At 37.9% G+C, this 26,248-nt stretch overlaps 1 protein-coding gene across 1 annotated transcript in view; it reads right to left on the bottom strand.

Annotated features, from left to right (window-relative positions):
• Nucleotides 1-22,018, bottom strand: part of LOC119776060 (inhibitory synaptic factor 2A-like) — a 62,817-nt gene extending 40,799 nt beyond the window's left edge. Inside the window, exons 1-2 of the mRNA XM_038274276.1 lie at nt 21,427-22,018; nt 5,955-7,119 (exon numbers count right to left, since the gene is read on the bottom strand). Coding sequence (XP_038130204.1) covers nt 5,955-7,114 — 1,160 coding nt within the window. The 5' untranslated portion in view covers nt 7,115-7,119; nt 21,427-22,018. The remainder of the gene's footprint in view (nt 1-5,954; nt 7,120-21,426) is intronic.
• Between the last annotated feature and the right edge of the window lie 4,230 nt (nt 22,019-26,248).

Raw genomic sequence — 26,248 nt, 5'->3', positions numbered from 1 at the left:
AATATCAGCCTGGAAAGTTTCTATAAATAAATCTTTTTTTTTTTTTTTTTTTTATATCTATAAAAAAAATCTATACAATTATTACTATAAAATATGAAAACAATCCAAAAGATGACCTGATATTTTTGCATAAGATTAGCATATAAATCATTTTAGCTTCACAAAGTTAAAGCTTCACATTACTATCTAGATCTTTCACAGCCAGATGACAAGGCCTCTTTCTTGTTGCATAACTTTCGATATGCATATTGTTTCAAGTTCACTTGAGTAAAAAAAAAAAAAAATCAGATCTTCGCTGAGCAAAGTAATCACAGTCACTCATAAGAAATAAAATGGTACGTATCTAGAAGGAATATTTGCAACAGCTATGATTAATGCAGCAAAACTGAAAATCAATTCTACACATCTAGTCACAATTAAGTTCTTGTCCACTCTAAGAAGTAAATTCAGGATGTTGAAGATAGTAAATGCTTAAATGCTGTTTTAAAATACAATTGTACCTGATAAAAATGGCCTACGTTGTTTTATGTGAACAATGAAAAAGAGAATATTATAGATAACCCAAGCAAGTAAAACCGTTTCTTGTAAAAATAATATCAAGAACAAAAAAACCTAATTTGAAAATTACTAGAAAGTCTTGCAAAGGCTCTGAGCCATGTCTCCCAAGGACATTAGTATGTTTACCTAAGATGTTACATGTTTTTGGACCAGAGAACTTGACAGCACAGAGAAAAACCTGTTAAATGAGGACCACTGAAGAAATTTTACTGACCCTTGACAATAATACTGTGAAAAGGCTCTAAAAAAAAAAGCTCTTAAAGGAGAAGTTCGGTTTTTTACACTTTAAGCTCATTTTCTGTAGTGTCCAGGATGAAATCGAATGATCGACACCAAAAGTTTGACAATTGCTCCTGTCTCTGCTTTTTGGCTCATTTAGAATCACCCCCTGACTGCTTTAGAATGGCTAGCATAGAGCATGTCCGATAATGTCCTTAAAACAACCTTAAACGTTCTTTTTTTTTAAATATGCTACTCACCGGGTCGTCAGCGCTGTTCAATGACGTTCCAAAAAAAGTTTCGTGAAGAAAAAACGTTCCTGTAGTGTTTTATTTAGCATTTTGTAAATCCCATTGAGTTCTGTAGGAATAGTCAATATTCCGCTGCCACCGGAAACGGAAATGGGGCCTGTTTACACAGTTGTAGTCTTTTCGCTTCACTCTGTTTACTCCGATGTCGAGAATCAAGAATCCACCTTTCGTATTCCATTTTCAGAGTTTTTTAAAGTGTTTAACAGAGACGTTAGCACCTCGACGTCGGAGTACACAGAGTGGAGCAGAAACACTTGGGTCTTGCGAAAAGACTACAACTGTGTAAACAGGCCCCATTTCCGTTTCCGGTGGCAGTGGAATATTGACTATTCCTACAGAACTCAATGGGATTTACAAAATGCTAAATAAAACACTACAGGAACGTTTTTTCTTCACGAAACTTTTTTTGGAACGTCATTGAACAGCGCTGACGACACGGTGAGTAACATATTTAAAAAAAAGAACGTTTAAGGTTGTTTTAAGGACATTATCGGACATGCTCTATGCTAGCCATTCTAAAGCAGCCAGGGGGTGATTCTAAATGAGCCAAAAAGCAGAGACAGGAGCAATTGTCAAACTTTTGGTGTCGATCATTCGATTTCATCCTGGACACTACAGAAAATGGGCTTAAAGTGTAAAAAAACCGAACTTCTCCTTTAAGAGAAACACAGGACAGAGAAGAAAACTAAAGTGGGAGAAAAAAAAATCCAAAAAAGTAAAAAAAAAAAAAACAATGCAGAAATTAAGATGGGAAAAACTGTGCAAGAAAGAGACAAGACAGTTGTCCATTATGTTTCTGTTGGACAATTACAGTAGTGAGTACTTGTGAAACATAACTTGTCTTTCCTTAATAATTCCCATCTATTTGTAAAAGTTGTTGAAATCTGTTGAAGAAAGTAATTCCCAAATCATGTTATTGCCAGAAGCATATTTTATGGTTATATGAAAAGCTTGCAGAAATGGGAAAAAAAAGCAAACATGAAGTTAACATTGCCTGCTGCTAACACTATCACTGCTAGATTGCTGTAATAACTGAACTTATTAGTCTCACAATGGAGAAATTTACCTCTGCATTTAACCCATGTCCTTGGGGAGCAGTTCGGGGTTAAGGGTCTTGCTCAGAGGCCCAGAGTGGCAGTCTGTGGGAGTGGGACTTGAACTCCAAACCTCAGTATAATATAATATAATATTGCTTATATACACAGCAAGCCCAACGTAAAATGATGAATCTGTTGCAGATATTAGTTAATAGAATATGCTGTGACAAGGAACAAGGGTCACTGACAAAACAGTGATCATCAGTCCTCTGACGTTGATGTTGGAATGGTTTAAACCCCAAAGTAAATATGGTAATGAATCCCTGTAACAGCTACTAAGGTAAAAATTGTTGAAAAAGTAAATTGACCCATTGTGAATCAATCCAAGTTGGAACAGGTGGAAAAGGGGTATCTTGGTCTTTATGATGCTGTTTTTTTTTTTGCTGTAATTCAATTCAATTCAATTCAGTTTATTTATATAGCGCCAATTCACGACACAAGTCATCTCAAGGCACTTTACAGTTCACCAGATCATCCAGTCAAATTGATCCAAAGTTTCCAATCTAAAGAAAACCAGTTGATTGCATTGAGTCATTGTACAGTGATGTAATGTAATGTAGTGTAAAGTTATCAAACAGCTGTTTTTATACAAAAAATAATTACAAAGGTTGACCCTTAAATAACAGTTGATGTTTGATGATTGCTTTTTCTAAATTGTTAGTATTGGATTTTATTAATGGTTATCAAAGTAAAAGGGGGAATACTTGCATTAAGTCTGTAGTTTTATATATCTGGAAAAAAAAAATCAAATAGACATTTCTTTTTGAGGTGTACTTATGTACTTCGTTTTTAGGTCTGTCGTACACATTCCTAGTTCAGTGCTTGGAATTTGTAATTTTAATTTCACAAACTGTATTAAAAAAAACAAGAAATATAACCCCAAAAAGCTTCACGATTTTGTGACATATCCTTAAAAAAAGATAAATAAGCACAGGACAGTTTGCACTTTAATGACATATTCAGTCAAAAAACATGTTTTAATGTATTATGAAAGTTGTCCTTTGCTCTAAATTCTAAATGGCAAGAAACATTATAAGCAATAATACAAACAAAATGTAAAAAAAAAAAAGCAGAGAAAATAGCTAAAGGTAAATAAGATAGCATACCATTACTACACAGAAAATACAAAGTGTGTGTTCTAATACCATATTGAAGCATCCATTATGAATGTAATGATGCAGGCTTCAGAAATATGACTTCATTTCCAATCCAAAGTAAAACAGAGTTTTAAAGAAGCCTATCTGACTCCCCAGCCAGAATATGATTTTGCAAATGCACCACAGAAGTTAATCGAACAACTCTGTCTCACAATGCCCACATATAGTAGAGTGCAGATGCAATAAGCAGGCTGAGTTTTGTAGAGATGAAAGGGAAAGCATTATGAGGCCACACTAATTGAGCCTTTAAAACCAAGTCTCACTGTGGCACCAGGGTGCCTTGTTCTGTAGTGGGTGTTGATAAAAAAAAAATTGCCCTGAATAGCACTTCGTATTATAGATGGTGTTTGTGTGTTCCTTAAAGAGCTTTGCTATGAGTAAAGTTATAGGACTTTAATCAGCCAATAAAAATTTCCCCTTCAAAGGAATATGGGAATAGTAAGTTAGACAAATTGTATATGGGGTTAAAGTGTTTGAGGAGAATAACAGTTATCTGACAATATGGACAATAACAGTTCATCTCTTGCTAAAATATTTAAATACCATACTCAACATTTTTTGCTAGGTTTAAGCACTCATGTAACAAGAAAACTGAAGTTTCATTCAATGAAACAAATAACAACATTGCTGTTATTTTGAGCTATCTACAAACTAAAGAGAAATAAAGAAACCTGTTGTAATTTCATTGTAGCATCTTTTGCAGAAGGACATCTTTTGGTCTCCTTTTGATAAAAAATGCTTGACTAGATCAACAAAAATATGGTGTGATGAAACTGGCTTGTTATATATAATATACTGTCATATATACTAGTCTGACAGAGTATGAAACCTTTTATGAGCCACAAACCTATTCCAAAAGGATCCCCAGCACTTTATGTTTTCATTTACACTATATGGAGTTTGAATGTTGTGCCTTTATCTTCAAGGAACAAATTGGTATTTCCTTGCAGTTTATAACTATGCTTTGCTTTAATTTTTGCTCAATGTAAGGTATTAGTTGTACAACCATATTGTCACAGAACAGATTGTCTGATTTCTGACGGACCAATTATTTTTAGTAACTAGAAGAATGTGAAGTAAACCCCCCTACCTGTGTATCTATGATGCCATGCTTCTTTAATCCTGCAAAAATGATTAGCCATTGAGTATTTAATACATAGAACCTATTTGCTATAAAGGTAAAAAGAAATTAAATAAATAATCAAATAAATAATTAAGTTTTAACTTCATTAAGCTGAGTTTAATCACTTAATGTTACTTGTTAATGCCCTAGTACTAGGTGAAGTTCGATTTTGCAGAGGCAGATACACAATTTTGTAAAAGATGTCAGATAAATATCCCTAACAATAGCAATTGCTGTCTTTTTTAGTAAAAGTTATCTTTCTACATACAGAGGGCAACAAGTTTACTAATAGGTGTAGTAAAGTATTAGAAAACTTAAGGCCCATTTATACTGGTTTTTGTGCTAAAAGCAAATGATTGACATGTTGTTCTTATGTAGAGAGCTTTTTAGGAGTTCTGCAAAACTACAGATGCCAAAGGCGCCTTTTTAAGCGTTTAATCAGGGACTAGCTTTGCTGTGACATAGGGTAAACGAGCAAAACGAAACAAGCTTTTTTCAATCAAAATTAAATATAGTTCACAAAGGAAGAAGTGGGAAATGTGCTCAAGAGGTTTGTAGGAAGGTTTTAAAAAGCCATTTTAGTTTAGCCCTGGAGGAACTGTTCAATCGTTCATCATTCCTCATCTTCCCTAACGCTGGCCAGCAGCTGCTACCTCTCCTCCACTTTAGCATAGTTTCAGATCCTAGAAGTATTGCGAAAAGCTGCCATCATCCAGTTATAGCTCAAAGACTCCCCGAACTGGGAGCATCTCTGGACGATTGGGTGGACCCACTGTCCATCAGAGGTGCACAATCACCAGACCCTGAGGAAGACTGACAACCACAAATTTCCAAAAAAGTAAAAAAGTAACCTTTACCTTAATTTTAATTTAGCCTTTTTGCAATCTTTACTTTAATTTGAGTATCAACTCACAAGGTTGTCTTTAAACATGTTTGGATAAAAATGTCATCAGTGTTCCTGAACTTTTACTTAAGTCATCTTTTTTCTCCTCTGCATTGCAGCAAGTACTGTTCAGGAGAGATCCATACTGTGACATGTCAATCATCTATAGAGGGGCTCTTTGGGGCCCCCCCACTCAAGCTGCACAAGCTCCACCTCTGTCCACTATCCAGGTGCATTTCTGTCAATGACATGGTTCTTTTTGTTTTACAGTGTGTTACAATATGATTTGTATTGCCAGTTTCTGAAGTAAGTGAAGTAATGATTATTAAACAATGGATCTATTACAAGTTGCCCGCCTTGGTTCTGTGCCCTTGTCAAAGTCTTGATTGATGGTCCTCTGTTTGTTGATGCTAGGAATGACTTAGGGGGAACCATATTTATTGCCAGTGATGCCCAACAGTAAGCAGTAAAACTTGAAGTCACGAAAAGTTGGTTTGATCCTGCATCAAGCTTTTTTATGATTTGCATATAATTTCCATACACTTAATTTAAGTAGTATTTTGCTACATTTGTGTAATAGCATGTCATGAATTGCTCTGTACTTACCCTTCCCTCTGTGCTTCGCCTTTTTCCAACTCCTGAATAACTCCAAGGAGAACTTTGATGGTTTCTTGGCTTGAGCTGATGAGATTCTCCATGGCCTGCAGCTGTGCTTTCATATCCTTGTCTCCAGATAAGGATATTATCTGCTGACTGCTCCCTAAGCCTGGAGCTTGTGTGCCTCCTGGTGGAAAGCTCTCATACCCCTCAGTAGTTTGCTGCAATTTAGAAGAGGCTGAGCCATGCCTTGCCCGATACTGTCCTTGTGACTGCACAGAGGATTTAACACTATGAGGTAAAGTTTGAGACTGTTGCTCATTTAGCTGTGAGCCCTTTTTCCTTTTACAGCTCACAGAGGGGCTCTCTATGGACTCAACTTGTGTCAAAGAGTTCCAAGCCACAGGGCCCATGCCCCTTGGCTTATTTTCTGAGAACTCGGAGTCCCCAAGCTGACGCTTTGAGGAAAAACCAGAGTCAGTGTCTTCTTTGGGTAATCCTTTGTGTTTAGTCCATTTCCCACAAACTTGATACTCTGGCTCATTTCTAGAAGGTTGTTCACTCGAAAGTATTTCTTCCGTAAAGCGTAAGGAGTCTGGATATGAAGGTCCATCCACACAGTTACCACTTGACAGCAAATCCTCTGTATCACTGCTGTCATCCATGTGATGAAGCAGGGCTTTCGTCTGTCCTATATTTTTACCCCTGCACTTGGAAGGCTCATCGGCTGGTTCACCATCAACTCCCCCTGTCTTTATATCACTCAAAAACCCATTGTTTTGGCGTCTGTAATCTTCCACCAAAGCTGTATGTTTAAATGTGTGTCCTTTTTTCCTCTCAAAAGGAAACGTTTTGTATCTCTTAGTAAGGTCTGGTGAGGTCTGGACACCCGTGCTCCTAGTCACGTTTGGAATAGACCTTCTGGCTGGCATGGTCATGTACTTTCGATGTTTAACCTTGCAAGAAATTGACCTAGAGTGTCTTCCTCGCTGTTCTTTTTGAGCTTCACAGATATCCTTGAACCGCACTTGCAAAGCTTTGTTTCTCTTCTTCACCTCTTGCCCACTTGATTCTAATCCAGGAATTGAGGTGTGTGAAGGTCGCTCCTCTGAATCTGATTCATCTGAACTTGACAGAACTACGCATGAGGCGTCCTCTTTGCTCACCATATTTCCTGAAATGATAAAACAGGATTTATGAGTTAAATTACCTCTTTGGAAAAAACAAACAAACACAAACTCTCTTTTAGGGGATACAATTTCAGGAGAATGGGGAGAATGTCTGATACAAGTTTTAGGAGTAACAAAAAGAACAAAGACTAAATAATCAGGGATCTAATACTTCAAGATCAAAGTTATATTCCAATAGAGGTTGTCCTACAATGCTTTTAATTCCTCCACATTTTTTACTCCAGACCTGCTCTCTGTATTCTTTTTTTTCCTGCTTATGTACTAATGTTGTCCAACAAACCTCTTTGGTATTATGTTAAGATTCATTTGCTCACAGATGGTCTCTAGATATCAATTATACATCTCTTTAAAGTCAGTTGCTTGTGATGATCAAGCAGGTACAAGAGAAATATACTACACTTCTTTTATCTTTATTTGTGAGTGTAAATAATTTGTGCTATTTTACTACTCCTTAAGTATGCAGTAATTTTTTTTGTTGGTCTATGACACAGAGTTGTTCTTGTCGAAAGAATCCTGTCCCACATTTTAAAACCCCAATTTATATGAGTCGCTGAATTTTTAGTTTTCTCTGCTTATTTATGAGAACAAAGCAGTAACAAAAGAGTTTTTATTTCCATTGTTGCTCTGTTTTGCTCAACTCTACAAAAACTATTTGGATGCAATGGCATCTCACATGCAGCTTCCTTGCCAACTATTGGCATGATTTACTTTAAGAGAGCTTTCCGGAATAATAATTGCCTCCACCCTGTCATTCTTACTGGTTTGCAATCTTCTACATACATACATAACTCATCTAAAAGGGGTTTTCGCTTTTAACCCTGTCCAGTACTGCTAATTCCTTTGCTTAAGATAGCATGTGATGTAAGCAGGTAAAGGGAGGTTGGCTTCAGTATTTGTTTAATTTCTACTCTTGCAAAAATTAATAACTTTGCCTTTGACATATAATTTAATCTATTAAAACTGTAATAAAACAGCAGTATTTGTTGTGTTTGAAGAACTACTGACTTAGATGATGTTGTCTTTGGGGGCCCTTGCTGGGTCACTATGAACCTTCTTCGCTCTGGACTACTGTAATAGTGTAATTGAGCTTTAATGATTTCATTTGGTGTTGACTTTAAAAATATATCTTTTGCTTTACTTAAGATTTACTATAGGAAATGTATAAATATATATTTATCCCCAGGCTCAAACTTGTAATCTTATGAGACATTTTACTTTACTGTTCTTTATATTTTAGTTTTATCTAAAATTACATCTCACTGCTGTGCTACAATGCAATCAGCCACACCTATTACTAACCTTATATTCTTGCATCCACCTGCTTTTCAATAAACCTTCATAGCATGTTTATGCTTTGTGGACTGCTGTGTTGAGAATTTAATAGTATACTTGTCACAGTGTTTGGAAGTGTTTAGCAAAGAAATGGCCGGAGGGGGCTTGGTGCTAAGGCTCCTTGCTAAAGGTGTTTACTATATAATATATTCCTCCTGTGTATTGAGGTACCCTAGAAGAAATGGCCTTGGAGCAGCTGTGGCCCACACATATAACACTCTGAAATAATAACTGGTGTTGAGATCCTCCATCTGTATATACCTAGGCACTGAAACTCCCCAGGGAGAAATTTATTGTCCTCACTCCTCGGATCTCAGCTTTCCTTAAGTGGAGACGCTAGGTCAAAAACTGAGCATATAATATGAGCATGGTAAGCCCAGTGATCACATTTTAAAATGAGCTGGTTGAATTAAATCTACTTAACTCTCAACAAAAAGAAAGTCTGAGAAAAGATACAAACTAGCTTAAGAGATTTAGAAGTAACCTATAAACAAATTCTTAGAACAATGGAGGAGTTTATTTTTTAGAAATGTAAAAAATTACCATCACCTATAATTTTGTGAAGCATTTTTAATGGTTAATCTAAAAGAACTGTTTGCTAAGCCACAAAAAACATAATTTTTTTGTATATTTTAATATTTTTGAAACATTGTAAGGTTCATGTGTCAGTGATATAGAGCTAAATGTTAAAAAATGTTATATCTATGTAATCTATTGTTAAAGCCCAGACTCCTGAACCCAAACTATACCATAACAAATTTCAAGGTCATGCTCCCTGTGGCTTAATTAAATGAGCAACCTGAAGCCAGAGCTACAAGGTACTATAATTGAAAGTGTAAATATATAACTTTCAAACCAAAGCATTTATTCTTTTTTTTTAAGCAAGGAAAAACTCTTGTGTAAGTTTAATTAGTGGACCATAAAGAAAACATGGGCTGAACTTATATGAAGATATATAAAAAAAGATATAATAACTAGAACCTCAACATTAGCCGAGCACTTCGGTAAACCCTTTCCCTTAGAATAGAGCCTCAGTTGACCAAGATAGACTTTTTGTAGCCACATGACCCAAATGAGACAGTCCTTTGGGAGTGAATTGTAAACCTGTTTTGTAGGTGTTGTGTTTTTCAAACTTTATAGTATAATTCCTAGCAATATTGTATTGAAGCAAAAAATAAAAGAAAGTGTCTACAAATTCAAGGACAACAAAATATTTGTCACCGTCAAAAAATTTGCAAGTAAGAAATCCATATTCATATCATATGGCTAAAATAATTACTTAAAAATTTTTTTTTAAAGAATTTTGCAAAATCAAAGCAAAGGAGGTTTTCTCATCTCTTTAAATAATCAAATCATTTCAAGGCAACAGGAAAACCCCAGCAGTTATCATATCTTAAAATACATTCTGTAAACACTGGTCCCATACAGGTAGGTATCTGGATGCATATCAACCCAATATTTTACTACTGGGAAGTTAGGGACTAGTCTCCTCTACCTTAGCATTTGGTATTGTCCAAAGCTTTGGTTCAGCAAGCATAAACTGTTAAAGTAAAGCTGAACAAATTTACTTATTTTTAACTTTAATTTGAGGAAAACTGGAGGAACAGATGTATGGGCATCCTTTTAAAATTAAGAACCTTTTTTTTTGCTATCCTAATATGATGCTGAGTTTCTTATATGTTGTTAATACACATGTAAAGTTTTTGCAAAGTAATGACTATGGCGACAGTTTTCTCTTGATGACTATCAATTATTTTGGGAATTAACTTAAATCATCCTAACGGATAACAAATACATGAACATGTATATTAAATCCAAAAATTAGACTAGGTTTTAGTGCACTTATAATTATAAGTAAAACATTTAACTGATAGCTGTTCTAGACAGTAATGTTCTGGACAGTTCCAGACCTTTTGACCTTTAGAATAATGGAAAACTGGGGGGGGGAAATCTAATTTTCTGACTCATCTGTTGTAAAGCATTTCATATTTCAAGTGCATGAAATATATCAAGCACTGCAAGGAAATGAAATGATGTCTGATACGGTTGAAAGGAAACACCAGAAGAGCTTGTTAATCATTTTCATATGACAAGACAGCACATGATGAATAAACTTCAATAAAACATTTGTAACCATACATAAGCAACCTACTTGTTTTGTTGAAGCACCTCTAAAAGTAATTATGTTCCATCTTCCAGTGACATTCAAAATCCATCAGTACATTTGTAATGATGAGTCATTTCCAATGAAGACATGTTTTCCTTACAGTTCATATGACCAACTTTGTAAAAGTTATAAAAAAAATTGACACATTACAATTATGTTAGTTTCTGCTATTTAGGACAGTTTTGAAATATATGTTTAGACATGCAAATGGTAGAGAAGATAAACTAAAGACGTGTACAAGTATGGGTCTGCTGGCCTTGCAGTCAACATTTTGAAGGGAATCTTTTGCCAGCTTCTTAAAAAATCTCATTCACACAGGGTACAGTACTCCTCCTATGTGGAAACTATATACACCCATGCCAACATATCTTTTAGCTCTGACTTTTAAACGAACTGATTATAGTGCCTTCCAACATCATTAATGTCTATTTAGAGTTATTTTTTAATTTAACAACCACAAACTTCAATATATATGGCCTTTTTTATTATTAACCAGTAAAAAGCACTTCCTAGTCAATGGTGACGAAAAGTGATACACATTTTAGAAAAGAGTATTACAAAAAATTAAAAACTGTGGTATGCATGTGTATTCAGGCGCTGGGCAGATGACAGAGCTCACACCACTACCTTTCAAAATGGACTAAGTTTATCATAACTGCAAGCATGCATGGTTGTCTACTGAAACTTAACAGACCCATAAAGAAGCCGGATTACTGAAGAGGATCTCTGTAAGGATGCACGGATATTTGGGAGAACTGATCAAAAGGGAAACCAATAGTTGTGCACTCCACAAATCTGAGTTTTGTGTAAGATTTTCAACTGTTGAAATATCCTTTGCATTTTGCTTAAAGCAAGTTATGGGACACTTTATACACTTGGATGGTTGGTTAAACTTACTTTCAAAACACAGTTTGCCTGAAAAAAATGCTAATTAATGTAAATTAATTATGGCCAGTCAAACCCAGAACTTAAATCTGGTTAAGAAATTGTAGTCAAAAATTACCAACTGAAATTTGCTTAATGTTAGTGATCCAGGCTGCCCTGAAATTTTTTTTCCAGTATCTGGTTCTGGTGGACCACTTGCTGCTGCCCCAGTCCAGTCCTGTCCCATCTGCTTGTTGCCAACATGCTGCTTTGAACTGCCAAGCCGTCATCGGGCGCATTCGGCTGGTGTAGCAGTGCGTCCAGCTACCGGCCTACAGCTGATTCCAGTGGGAGACAACCCCACGAACTGCTGTAAGTGATCAAAAAAGTTTCAACCTTGCAAAGTTCCCTCTGTTGTTGCATCAGATTTATCCACATCTCTTCATGTACCGGTTGGACCGAGCAGACCAGCTTCCCGAACAAGAGTTGGACCATTGGTCCCTTTCCAATTTTCAATCACTGATCTCTATGTATTCCCTGTATTGCTGATAGCCCGATAAAAGTAAAGCCCCCAGCCGCCATATTGGTACTCAACACTCCCATGTAGACACGCCATAAAAATGCCTGCGTGTGCAGCATTTGGCAGCAAAAACAAGCAATTTGCTGGCTGTGGGAAGGTGTTTCACAGGTAATATCACAGTCAGTGGATGTACTAACCAAGAAAATCCATATATACACCAATGTATCCTATTGTATAGTATGTAGCGGAACATTAGTTTGGCTATCTTGGACTGATTCCCAGATATTGACTAAGTTAGCCATCGACATTGTGTCTAAGGTTCGAAAATAGAAAGTAGAGTAAATGTAATTCAATGTGAATTGTCAGTTAAGTAATTCTTAATTAAGTGAATGACACTGCTTTTTTTAATGGTGTTTGTTGTATTTTTTTATTTAAAAAATCATGTGCTGAAATATTGCATGTTATTGTGACGGAAAAAAAAGAAACTCAAACATTTATAAAACAACCAGAACCATGGAGACATCAGGGAAAACAAGCACGAGGAACCACCACTGAGGAACTGCACAGGGAGAGTATTTATGGCTGACTGAACAACAGTGATGGGCAGTAGCGCCGCTACATGTAGCGAAGCTATTAGTTTAACTACATTTTCCAGTAGCTTGAGCGTAGCGTCGCTGCTTTATTTATCAAGTAACTTTCCTGTAGCGACGTTATTGTTTTGATCAAGTAGCGACGTAGCGTCCACAAACGCTACAAAATCCAGGGCATAACTAAGAAATGAAACCAGGTTTTCTATTTCTAAACAACAATCAGCCACAAAACTACTGTAAATAGCAGTTTCAGCTGACGCTCTTATAAGCGGCGTAGTAGCACAGGCACACTCAGTAGGGTTAAACAAGCGCACCCTTTCCGAGGCTGTCGTTCTATTGGCTGGAAAGGTTGCTAGGCGACGATCCAACTGCAGTCTGAGAGAGAGCAAAACAAATCCGCAAGCAGAGTCTACGGGTTTGCGAGCATATCTGAGACTCAAACAGAGCGCGGTTTGTGCGCAAAGAGAAGGAAGCAAGCGAGAGGAGAAAATATCTGTGCAAGAAGCATTAAATCTGAGAGAAGAAACAAAGATTTGAGAGAGAAGAGAAAAGATTTGAGAGAGAGCGCATGTTTTGAGTGTGAGCATTATAAGTTTTGAGAGCAAGAAGATGAAATTCTTTTCTTTAATTGAAGTTATGTGCTCTTGCATTATGGCAGGATAATTCTCCCATATCTATGTGCCACTAAGATACTGTAATTAGAGAGCAGTAGTGAAACTTCGATATTGTATTTTCATGGCCTAGTATACCTGACAGGATGTTTACATAAATCTGTTTTTAGGCTGTGCACAGATAACATTTTTTATGGAGGAACAGCTCTACCGTATATAAAATAAATACATAAATAAATAAATGCTCAATAAATAAATAAATAAGCATTTAATTATTGCCTCCAAAAATACAATGAATAAATATGTAGGTAGAAATTAAATTATATGGTGAGACATATATATATATATATGTATCTCTTAATTAGCTTCTTTATTTTTTCACCTTCTTTTGTAAACAGTTTTGTTTGTTACTTGAATTTAATTGAGGTCTTTTGTAGGGTTTTGTTTTCCCTAGAGATGTCCATTGAATGCAAACTCATAGCCATGTCTCCATGTGTAGAACACTACACAGTAACTTTAATTTGGTTCTAATAACAGCAGATTGTTTACTAGTTTGTCTACTAGTAATTACTTTAGTTTTTATTTTAATATGCTGATCATAAAGCAATGTTTACACTGTGTTATGTCATTGGCTGATCTTTAATAAATATTTTAACCAGTGCACAGGCGCGCTGGAAGCTGTTTCAAGCGAGGGGGGCTGATGGCTGGGTTGGAAAACACACGTGACGTCATTATGTTGAGGGCTGTGGCTGACGTTTTTAACATAATATCGTAGGCCTACATTTGTCGCCACAAACTGCCATTTAAAATGCATCGGAACAAAGCATGAACATTTTAAACTTTATTTCTTCTCTTTTAATCATTCAAAACAAACAACAGCTCCCAATCAACAGGATCAGGAACACTTGAATAAAACATGGCCTAAATATCGCCTAAACTGAGCATTGAACGTCTTGAAAGTCCATTTGACTGTGGATATGGGGGAATGATTTCATATCTGAAACAAAAAACACACACAAAAAAAACAACTAATTTCATATTTTATCACTAAATAGCTTAATACAGACATAATATTTAGTGATATACAGCCTTATTCTAGCGTAGACTTCTTCAGCCACAGGACTACGACGAATAGGCACAGCATATAGAAATAAATAACAAAATTAATAATGCTAAATAAATGCTCGGCGCCAGTATAGGGGAATTAAAACCATTTCCTACCTCGAAATAGTCAGAAATACGTTTCTGCTGCCTTTTGCTAGCAATGCCTAAACGAATGTGAGGTGGCGGAAGCACTTCCGGGGGAGTAGCCTAGTTTTTTAAAATAATGAATCATTAGTTTATATCTTATACACAGCCCATCATTTTAATCCCATATCAAACACAGTCTTTTAAAAAATAAATACATAAATAATTTCATGTTTTTAAGTACAATATTATGTTACTCCACAGCCCCCCACCATGGGGGGCTGATGCTATGACGAGGGAGGCTGCAGCCCCCGCAGCACCCCCCTTCCCGTGCCACTGCCAGTGCATCAGACTCATTTTGAATTGACATTAGGTTGGTACAACGTTAAGTAGCTTCTGATGTAGTTAAGCTACTTTTAACACATTAGTGTAACTTAGCTTGCTATAATTCTTTAGGTGGTAGCTTTTGTGTAGTGAAGCTTAATTTATTGCTGAGTAACTGATAGCTTAGCTCACTACAATGGACAAGTAGCTTGCCCAACACTGCTGAACAAAGACAGGACTAACGAGTTGATTGGGAACAGTTGTGAACAGAGCCTTCTAGAAGGGAGCTAGGGAGAAGGGGACCAAGAGGGCAACAGAGGGAAACAAAGAGCAACCTAAGAGCTCAAAAAACATCCAGAAAAACACAGCAAAATAGGAATTAAACTAATAAAACTATAAAACAAAGAAAAACATGGATCAACATGAAACTGAAAACTAAAAAAAAAATGTACAGAACCAAGACAATGACAGTTTTGGTGCATCTGTATTATTGTGCTCCATTGAGACATTAATTTTGTTGTGATGGATTTGTATATTATATACTTAATTAGGGTGACCATATTTTCATTTGGGAAAACCAGGACACCTTGGAGCGGGGGGGGGGGGGGGGGGGGGGGCTTTATTGAAAGAACAAATGTCTCATCATCGGGATTTGTTCCGTGATCAGAGGAAATGTTACTTGGCGCAGAACAGTGGTGAAAATTGGAAGTTCAGTTTAATATAATACAACTCTGTTAATAGTTCCATCTGAAATGAATGAAAAATAGTTGTTTTAATGGTTATTGAGTCAGATATGTGGCGGTAATGTTTGATTTATCTAAAGGTTTTTATCTGTTACTGTGTAAATGAGTTTGGCTGTAATTAAAGGACAGATTCTAATAGATCTGCAGAGAGGGAACTTTAAATCTTATAGGAGTTTAATTTTTTTATTGTTGTTTTGCACAATATGCTTAACTAAGTATTTTTTGTTGTTGAATATTATAGAAAATTTGCAGATATATTTTTATACATACATTGTTTAGATTTACTTATGTATTTCTAACCCTTTTATAGAATAGAAAATCCCTTTATTGTCCCACAATGTCCAAATTTACAGCAGCAGAAAGATTATTGAAAATGGTCACACAAATGTGGACCTTAGAAAAATGTATAAGAATAACATAATAGGGAAGAGTTAAAATATAAACAATAAAATCCTGTAAAGTGTTTTAACAATATAAAACTGGAGAATTAATAACCAATATGCAGCTATGGACATTTTTACAGTAATGGATATTTGAAAATAGCAGCAACATCAGAGATGTGCAGAATGACAGCAGCAGGTTATTTAACTTACTAAGGTTTCTATCATTACATTTGATTTGATTTGTTCCTGCTCCCGGTGGTTGGAACCTTTATTCCACTCTGGATTCTTGTGAGTGTAGTCTTTGTTCACTTTAACTTTTTTAAAAATAAATAAATAAACAAACAGTTTTGAAAACCTCGGTATTCATTCTTTTCCTGCTTTGTGTGTCAACTTTCACGGTTGCTAAGCAACAGAGCATACGGCGGTAAAACCCGCCGAAGGGTGGACCTGTTCGAATTTACAGACAGAACTCTTCCGGCCTCCTTATTTTTAAGGACTTCGAAGGATCCAGTCTAGGTAGACCGCGTTCTTGGAGGATGCAGCCCAGGTTTTCGAACAGAGCCTCTGATTAAGAACAGGGCTGCCCGCACTGACGCGGCTCAGGGATTACGTCACACGGAGCGTCGTGCGCAGTGAAATCAGGACATTTCCTCACTTTCTAAAAAAAACCCGGGACGCCCGGGACAGGACGTGAAATACGGATATGTCCCGGGAAATACGGACGTTTGGTCACCCTAACTTAATTGACTATGCAATGCGGTGTGCCTATGTTTCTTATCATAAATTACAGTAATCTATGCATGCCATGAGACAGCAAGTGTGTGTTAAAGTGCCCCTGAAAATGAATACAGTACATCATCGTTGTTAGAAGCTGTAGTGGTCGTATTGTTTAAATTGTGACCGGTCTAACTAGAGAGTACCAATATGGCGGCCAGTGGCTTAACTCCACTCCATACTACCATCCAGTGAATAAATAGAGATCAGAGGCAACAATCTGCATACTAGCGACAACTCTCTCTACCTGTCACCTAATGGGCTTGTAGGAGAAATATAATGTCTCAATTTATGAACAGTTCAGTTTGTGCCTTCAAGTCGTTTGCCCATAGGTAGACGTTACTTGGATATAACCTAACGGAATATCTTCAGAAAAGCACCAAATAACATAAATCGCATATGGGTTAGTAGAACATGATGTAATAATGTAAAATCAAGGGCCCAATGTAACAAAAAACGTAAGCTCTCACTTACTTATGTGTTCATTTGCTCACTCGCTTTAGTAACTGTAAAAGGTGTTTGACACAACATTATTTTTCCTCCTTTGTCTGTCTCCTTTTAAAAGCATGAGATTTAATGTTGATTTGTATTTTACTGCCTTGAAATAACATTACTGACTTGATGTGGAAATAAAATTTCCTTTAATGTTTGCTGATCAGGTAAAAGCCTAATTAAATGCCTCGGGTAAACTTGTGCTTTATTGTGTAGCCATTAAAACTATTGTGCATTTGTCTCAGCTTTGTTTTCACTGGCTTGAATTTTCCACATGGCTTGAGCAATCTTACAGTTGCTGTCACAACACTTTCAAGAGATATCATTACTTTTGCAAGGTACTGTACTTAAGAACAATTGTTAATCCCAGCTCCTGCCATGCTTTATTAACTAAAATAAGTTAGAGCAAGATGGAAAAAAAAATACATGTACAAAACCGAAACAAAACTAGTTCATTCTCATTTTGCCAAAAGAGTATATCATGCTTTCATTTTACATACACTGCGTTTAGAATACGGTGCAGATTAATTTTCTTGGAGGATGGTCTGATTGCTTGCTAGTCAATTTGATATGTCAAGTTGTTTGTTGAAGTGGGTGCACAGATAAAAAATAGATTTTTTTCAAGGCTGATTCACATTAAATCATGCTATTTCACACTCAGAAACCCTAATCTCACACTACTGAAAAGGTAATCACATTTGCAGGAAGTCCTCTTTGAGTGCATGTGATTTCCTTATACACTCTTGTAACTGTTATAAAATAGCTAAACAGTGATTCAACATAACAAAAGGAAACCAAGAAAATCCCTTTAATGAGTTATTATTGTTGGAAGTCAGAGCTGAATGATTGAGTGTGACTATGATACATGAAAATGTTCTTACTCATGAAAGAGAATTTCCTTTTTTTACGAATCTCAAACGCCTTTTTCTCCTCCTCTTCACAGCAAGCGATCTCCTCTAATGACCTGAGGACCTTCCCTGATTTGGCCCCTGCTATCCAAAGGATTATGAATAATGCATTGAATCCAAAATTGCAAAAGTAATCCTCTGAAATCTCCTTATGTACCCTGACAGACCACGTTGTCTGCTCCAATTGCCCGTCAGTTCTTCAAACTGCAGTGCTGCATGTGAGTCGGAAGGTCTTAGTGCATGTAGTGGTGGTGATTGCAGGGTCATCTACTGTAACATCATTCATTATCATGACTAAAATGCTGTAACATACACTATATTGCCAAAAGTATTTGCTCACCCATCCAAATTATTGGAATCAGGTGTTCCAATCACTTCCATGGCCACAGGTGTATAAATTCAAGCACCTAGGCATGCAGACCGTTTTTACAAACATTTGTGAAAGAATGGGTCGCTCTCAGGAGCTCAGTGAATTCCAGCGTGGAACTGTGATAGGATGCCACCTGTGCAACAAATCCAGTCGTGAAATTTCCTCGCTCCTAAATATTCCACAGTCAACTGTCAGCTGTATTATAAGAAAATGGAAGTGTTTGGGAACGACAGCAACTCAGCCACGAAGTGGTAGGCCACGTAAACTGACGGAGCGGGGTCAGCGGATGCTGACGCGCATAGTGCGAAGAGGTCGCCAACTTTCTGCAGAGTCAATCACTACAGACCTCCAAACTTCATGTGGCCTTCAGATTAGCTCAAGAACAGTGCGCAGAGAGCTTCATGGAATGGGTTTCCATGGTCGAGCAGCTGCATCCAAGCCATACATCACCAAGTGCAATGCAAAGCGTCGGATGCGGTGGTGTAAAGCACGCCGCCACTGGACTCTAGAGCAGTGGAGACGCGTTCTCTGGAGTGACGAATCGCGCTTCTCCATCTGGCAATCTGATGGACGGGTCTGGGTTTGGCGGTTGCCAGGAGAACGGTACTTGTCTGACTGCATTGTGCCAAGTGTAAAGTTTGGTGGAGGGGGGATTATGGTGTGGGGTTGTTTTTCAGGAGCTGGGCTTGGCCCCTTAGTTCCAGTGAAAGGAACTCTGAATGCTTCAGCATACCAAGACATTTTGGACAATTCCATGCTCCCAACTTTGTGGGAACAGTTTGGAGCTGGCCCCTTCCTCTTCCAACATGACTGTGCACCAGTGCACAAAGCAAGGTCCATAAAGACATGGATGACAGAGTCTGGTGTGGATGAACTTGACTGGCCTGCACAGAGTCCTGACCTCAACCCGATAGAACACCTTTGGGATGAATTAGAGCGGAGACTGAGAGCCAGGCCTTCTCGTCCAACATCAGTGTGCGACCTCACAAATGCGCTTCTGGAAGAATGGTCAAAAATTCCCATAAACACACTCCTAAACCTTGTGGACAGCCTTCCCAGAAGAGTTGAAGCTGTTCTAGCTGCAAAGGGTGGACCGACGTCATATTGAACCCTATGGATTAGGAACGGGATGTCACTTAAGCTCATATGTGAGTCAAGGCAGGTGAGCAAATACTTTTGGCAATATAGTGTATTTGTTTATGAGGATATTTAGTGTTGGATTGGATCAATTTTCCATGCAATGGCAGTCCTGCCACAGTGCTGACTCATGATTTCTTTCTCATCACGAACCACAGAAAATTGATGCAGCTTTGCTTGGATCAGCTTGTATCCCTGCCCGGGTGCATCAACATAGTAAATACTTGAGTGCATCAGTCGTATATTTACATATGATAACACTGTCTAGCCACTCTCATTAATGGTTAAGTAACAACGGTGGCCTAACACTTCTTAATATTCTCACAGCATACTGAATGCTTCATAAACACGACTCAGTCTTGAGCATTTCAGTTCATTGTCTTTGTAAAATGCTTTTAAACATCTGTTTATTCAAATGCAGAATGACTTCTTTATTATACAAGCTTTTGCAAATCCCAGAGTAAGCATTCTGCTGTGCAATGGCTCGTCTTTGAAGGAAGAATCTTTAGCTCACTTTTTTGCATTAATTATAATGTGACATTGCACCAACCATATATCCAGGGGCATGATTCAAACGCTGAGGAAAACGGTGCTTAGTTTTTCCTTTCTTCCATGTACATGATAATTAACATGTCATTTTGCATAGTTGCTCCGGTGCCGGTTTTGTGTAAAGAATATATTGCACCATGTTACAAAATATACCTTATTCTACAATGTATTAAAAGCAGTGTCAGACAGCTTTAAGATAGCACATGCAGATTATCATTACTCATATTGTCACACAAAACTATTTGCATCCATCCTGGCTGCAGGCTACAACTATGAAACTTGTCTTTATTACTTTATTAGCTTTAAACATTGATCACCGAGTTACAGTTCTATTATGGGGATCTGGGGTTTAAGAAGTCTCGATCTATGTTGTCTGGAATGAAACCATGCTCCGTAAATTAATTCCTTCATGATAACAAGCTTTTAAGAATATTTATTTCTTCTACAGAGCAAAACCATTAAGAGGTCATAAATAAACAAAGGATGGGCTTAGCTTTATGTACAGTGCGGTGAAGATAATTTTTACAAGCAAATGCTAGGCACAAAATATATAAAGGTGAATTGCACCTTCATTTTTTATTTTTTTATTTTTGCTATATTAGGTGATAAAGGAATGAAATGTAGAGAAGATAAGGTTGTTAGGAGGAGGCAACAGCTGAGACCATAGACACCATAAAACTGTAGCTCCGTATGTGATGCAGTACCATAGCCCTTTACATCTAACACCTTAGCAAAAAGCCCAAAACTTGCCTCAAATTGGACTTTAACATAGGAAAAAATAAGACACACACAGGTGATTTGTGTAATCCAGGGAACGAGATGCATAAAGGCAGAGTGTGTGTCAGCTACAGTCAAATACACACTAATCTATTAGTAAGCTCTCACCTATATTCTTATCTGTCAAGCCCTGGCAATTCACAAGTATAGCAATCTCTATAATCAGCCTTTTTCTTGCTTGGAAGATGCAGCACATCTGTCAGCAGCTACAAAGACTTGCATCACGTTAAGATGATATGAATCAATCCAATTTACACTACCACTCATGATTTTTCTAAATTGGTTGTATGGGAGGACCTACTTCTTTCCCCCCTAAATTTTCCTTCTATCCTTAAATGTCTTCCTGCAGGCATACGTCTTTCCTATTCCAATATGATTTAATACAAACATGGATTATATGCAGTAAATACACAGAGTTTAAGAGAAATTTGTTGAATGGCTATATATGCTACTTATTTACACTTTCATTTAGTTATGATTTAAGATTCTGAGGAAATGACTTGCTGCCAAAGCTTAAGAATATCTGTTGAACTGTATTTTCATGTGTAACTCTATGTCTTACCTTGGAAAATAGATCAGAGGTGAAAAGGACAAGACAGCTCAGATCCCCTGTAGATCCATTGTTCATCCATGTATTCACAGGATGCCAGGGTGCCGTCCAGCCCCTGGAGCAGTTCTCATAGGGGAAGGGAGTATTGAGAGAGAGGCTGCCAGTGCAGTGACAGCTGAAGTAGTTATAGCACATCCGGCAAAGACTTAGGTTATCGAGATAGGAGAGGGGGAAAGCAGACAGACATCGTCTCAAAACTAGAGTGATATATCCTTCCTCTTCCTCTTGTCTTTTACTCAAAACCCCCCACCCCCCTACCCCCCTGTTCTCCTTCAAACACCTTATTCAAGCATCACTGAAACTCATCCACTCTCGTCCTCGCACTGACCAGGAACAGGCACTCACACACGCAGTGGAGATCTCCATCTCACATTGCTGTTGCTGCTGCTGCTGCAATCCCTGTGCATTCAATATTCAGTGCGTGCATGTGTGTGTTTGGGTAGAGCAGAGAGAGGGGTGGGCTCATGGGTGGGTGGAAGGGGAGAAAGGAGGAGGTGGAGCAAAGAGAGGTGGTACGCAAGCTGTTGGGGAAAGTCCAGTGTTGGTGAGCCGCATCGTCGGCAAAGACCACTCAACTTGTCCTCCACAGGCTGGCTCCCTTGACAATGAGCTGTTATATAATCTGAAAGGCTTCGGGAAACTGCAGAGAGGGGGAGCCGAGAAATAATAATGCATTGTTTTTTTTAATTGGATGTCTTCTGCCCTCCTGTTTCTTTAGGACACATTGTTTGTTAGAAGTGTGGAAGGAACGGGGGGGCGGTGAACTGAGCAAAGTAAAAGTGTTGCATTGCTGCTTTATAAAAGGGAGAAACAGAGGAGACAACAAGCTAAAAGGGCAGAGGTGTTAATGAGAATATGAGACAGAAGAGAAAATGAAATAATGAGATAGAATAAAGGGAATGGTGACAGAACTCTTGTTTTATTTATAGAGCCTGTTTTATACTATGATCTTTGATCCAGTACTTTAAAAGCAAGTGTTAAAACAAGAAAAACAACAGATATTCAATCTGAATTATTCTTATTTTTTTTTGTCAGTGGCTTTTTTAATGGGTTTTTTTACACTCGTTTTAATGTTTAAAGCACAAACCTTTAAAAAAAAAACGGCAAGATCTGAGCAGTTAACAACTAGCACACAGTCAAAAGCTGTAAAAGAGTTTTGACTCCAGACTAACAAATCAGTGTGTAACGCAGCTATACCTGGAGGAGATTACTGTAATTGCAGTAGTCTACAGATTATATGTGGTCACATATACCCCATTTACACTACCCTTGAAAAACCGAGCCATGCCGAGACCGGTCCGAGCTCTGATCAGTTAACCAGGCCGAGCTCGGCTCTGACGACTGTTTACACATCATTCTATCTCGGTTCCTCAACTCCTTGCCTCCTAGTGACGATCTGCGGTATTACTGCCAGCATTGAAGGAGGAAATCAAGCAGTTGGTGGCGGTAATGCACCAAAAGTTGTTTGCCAACTGCCATAAAACACAAGAAGAAGAACACAAAGAAGGAGGGAATCAAGCAAATCAAAATGGCGGCGCCCGTCACATTCAGAAAGTTATGCTTGATTATTATTGCTGTACTTTGGTGTTTGCGGAGGGTCAGGCGAAGACAGCAACCATTATTTAAAATGTTGCGTTGAGAAAATTTCGATTGTTGTTTATAGTTGTTCTTATTCTGTTTTGTGTTGGTTGGCAAGCAACTTCAGGAGGGGCATTACTGCCAACTACTGGAATGGAGTGTGAATCGGGATGTGCAGCCAGACGCAGATGACGCGTTCTGGTCATGCGCTCTTGTTATCAGAGAACCGAACCAGGGAAAAACCAAGCCGAGCCCACCTCTGGAACTGATCTGCAGTTAGCTCAGTTCGGTTGTGTCTAGCTCGGTTCAGTTCAGTTTGCTTTCCATTTACACACGATAAGTTATCTCAGTTACTGAGCTCGGACCGGTCTTGGCACAGTTTTTTTAAGGGTAGTGTATATGGGGTAGTAATATCTTCCAGTGTTTTGGGATAAAGTAAAAGGAGGCAGAGGAAGTGTTACCTTTAACACAAAACAAATTGACACCTAATCCTGTTTTCCTGTGGCAAGACTAGGCTTCTGGTAATTCAGTACAGAGTGTAGTAGCAGTTTTATTGTCTTATATCAGAAATCAGAATCAGAATATATCCTACAACATGGACCTATACTTACTTAGCAATAAAACAGTACATCTTGAAGTTCAAGTATGAGTCTTAGTAATAATAAAGTCTCTAATGCTGGCTGGTTTGCCAAACAAGGAAGCAGTTGTACTGCGTTATGTAGTCCTGTTTCTGACCTTATGCTCACTTAGCAACACAGAGATTGCAACATGTAAACAGGGAGTCTGCAAGCTCGGAGTCACGTACGAATCTTGGCAAAAACAGGCTTCTTACTGGCTGACTCGCACGCAATCGGGTCACAGGCCAAGAACTTCCAGGAAGGTTCTTCAGAGCGTCCAGTCGTGCGCTTGCATCCACACAGTGCGTTGTGGAGCCTATAAAAGGCCGCCCTCAATGGATTGAAGGTGGGGGAAAACTACAGATGTGAGGACATAGCGCTGAATGTATGAAGTGTTTAAGACAGCTGTATGAATTCGGTTTTGTAAATAAATGTTTCCCCCCTCCGGAGACAATGGAGTGAATCGTCAGCCTTCTTCCTATCATAAGAGAATTCTACCAATGAGCTTCCACAATTGGTGCATTTTGGCCGCATTGAATTGAATCAGGACCTCCCGGGTGAAAACAAGGAAAAACTAAGGAAAAGGAGAGGTAAGTTAAATTTACCCTCCTATTTATTAATTAGTATAGGCAGAAGGCTCTTACTGGCTACTGAATTAATTTAAGCGATTCACCTTTCTGTCACCGGATGTGCTGCAGCATAAATTGGCATCTTGAGATAAATAGTAGCTGTCGAGAACTGGCTCGGATTTTTGTTTTTGGATGATTAATAGTAATCTGCTGAAGCGAGATTGCACCATAACTTTATAGAAATTGGTGGAAGCTGGCGGTCACGGATTATAAGTGATGTATCACTGGGATGGGATCCCTCTCCAAGTGAATTAGATAAGTCAAACACTATGTACTACAATAGGATTGGAATAATATGAATAATATTTTCTATGATTAGTTGATATTTGCTGATAAGAACACTAATTGTGATTTTTCTCTTACTCATTTTGAGGGGATGGATTGTAAAGACCGGTGACCCCAGGCATAAGACTGCAAACCTTCGACTTCCGCCTGCAAAATACTAAAGGCGGGAACCACTGATCCTGTGTTCATGCCTTTAAAAGCCAAGGACAGAGCCCTGAAGTGAAAGAACTATATTTTTGATTTTTTCAACAGGAAAGAAGACAACACAATTATTGATTATTCTTGTATTCTGTAAATATAAACCTGATGATTGTAACATGCCATTGCCTTGCATTATAACCTGTATTACTGTTTTATTATTTCACATTGTGAACCATCCATAGCAGGCTGTTTAGAGGAGTACTGACTGACTGACTTCTGACTGACTTTTATTATTAATTATGATATTTAGTAATGGTTAGTTAATGGTTTCATTTAAAGGTTTGTATCCCCCAACTTCCATCCATATCAGGCTGTGTCCGTAACGTTAATATTTCGTTTTTTTTCACTTAAACTTCACACACATGTAAGTGCACTTATTCGCTTAGTATTCACACCATCATGTAACATCACAAAATATTTCATCTGCAATGAACTACAGGGGGGAATGTAGTAGCAGTTTTATTGTCTTATATCGGAAATCAGAATCAGAATATATCCTACAACATGGACCTATACTTACTTAGCAATAAAACAGTACATCTTGAAGTTCAAGTATGAGTCTTAGTAATAATAAAGTCTCTAATGCTGGCTGGTTTGCCAAACAAGGAAGCAGCTGTACTGCGTTATGTAGTCCTGTTTCTGACCTTATGCTCACTTAGCAACACAGAGATTGCAACATGTAAACAGGGAGTCTGCAAGCTCAGAGTCACGTACGAATCTTGGCAAAAACAGGCTTCTTACTGGCTGACTCGCACGCAATCGGGTCACAGGCCAAGAACTTCCAGGAAGGTTCTTCAGAGCGTCCAGTCGTGCGCTTGCATCCACACAGTGCGTTGTGGAGCCTATAAAAGGCCGCCCTCAATGGATTGAAGGTGGGGGAAAACTACAGATGTGAGGACATAGCGCTGAATGTATGAAGTGTTTAAGACAGCTGTATGAATTCGGTTTTGTAAATAAATGTTTCCCCCCTCCGGAGACAATGGAGTGAATCGTCAGCCTTCTTCCTATCATAAGAGAATTCTACCAATGAGCTTCCACAAGAGCAATGTCATTACATTTGAAAAAAAGGTGTTTCATGAAGATTTAATAATATAAAGGGTAATAGAACCACATATAAATCCACACAATCCAAAAATGCTGAAAACCGGGAATACTCAAAACAAGAAAGGGGCAAAGAAATGACTGAGCAGCAGGTGCATATATGGGAGAGAGAAAAAAGACCAGGCTAATCAGCAGATTGGCAGCAGGTGAGAACAAAGGAGTCTAGAAGGGAGCTAAGAGATTGAGTCTGACAAAAATAAGTGGATCTGGGCTAGGGTGTTTTGTTTCTAAGTTCACAGATAAACACACTTTGGTCTTTTACTAGCACAAAAGTTTAAAAAAAAAGCAAAAACAAACCACTCAAATTGAAATTGGAGAATAAATTTCAATTCAAGAGGGCAACAGGGGCAAACAAGAAATACC

Source organism: Cyprinodon tularosa, unplaced genomic scaffold (assembly GCF_016077235.1).
Source record: "Cyprinodon tularosa strain WSP-4 unplaced genomic scaffold, ASM1607723v1 ctg902, whole genome shotgun sequence".
Taxonomy (NCBI): Eukaryota; Metazoa; Chordata; class Actinopteri; order Cyprinodontiformes; family Cyprinodontidae; genus Cyprinodon; species Cyprinodon tularosa.
The sequence above is the reverse complement of the archived record's forward strand: the minus strand, read 5'-3'. Positions and strand labels throughout refer to the sequence as shown.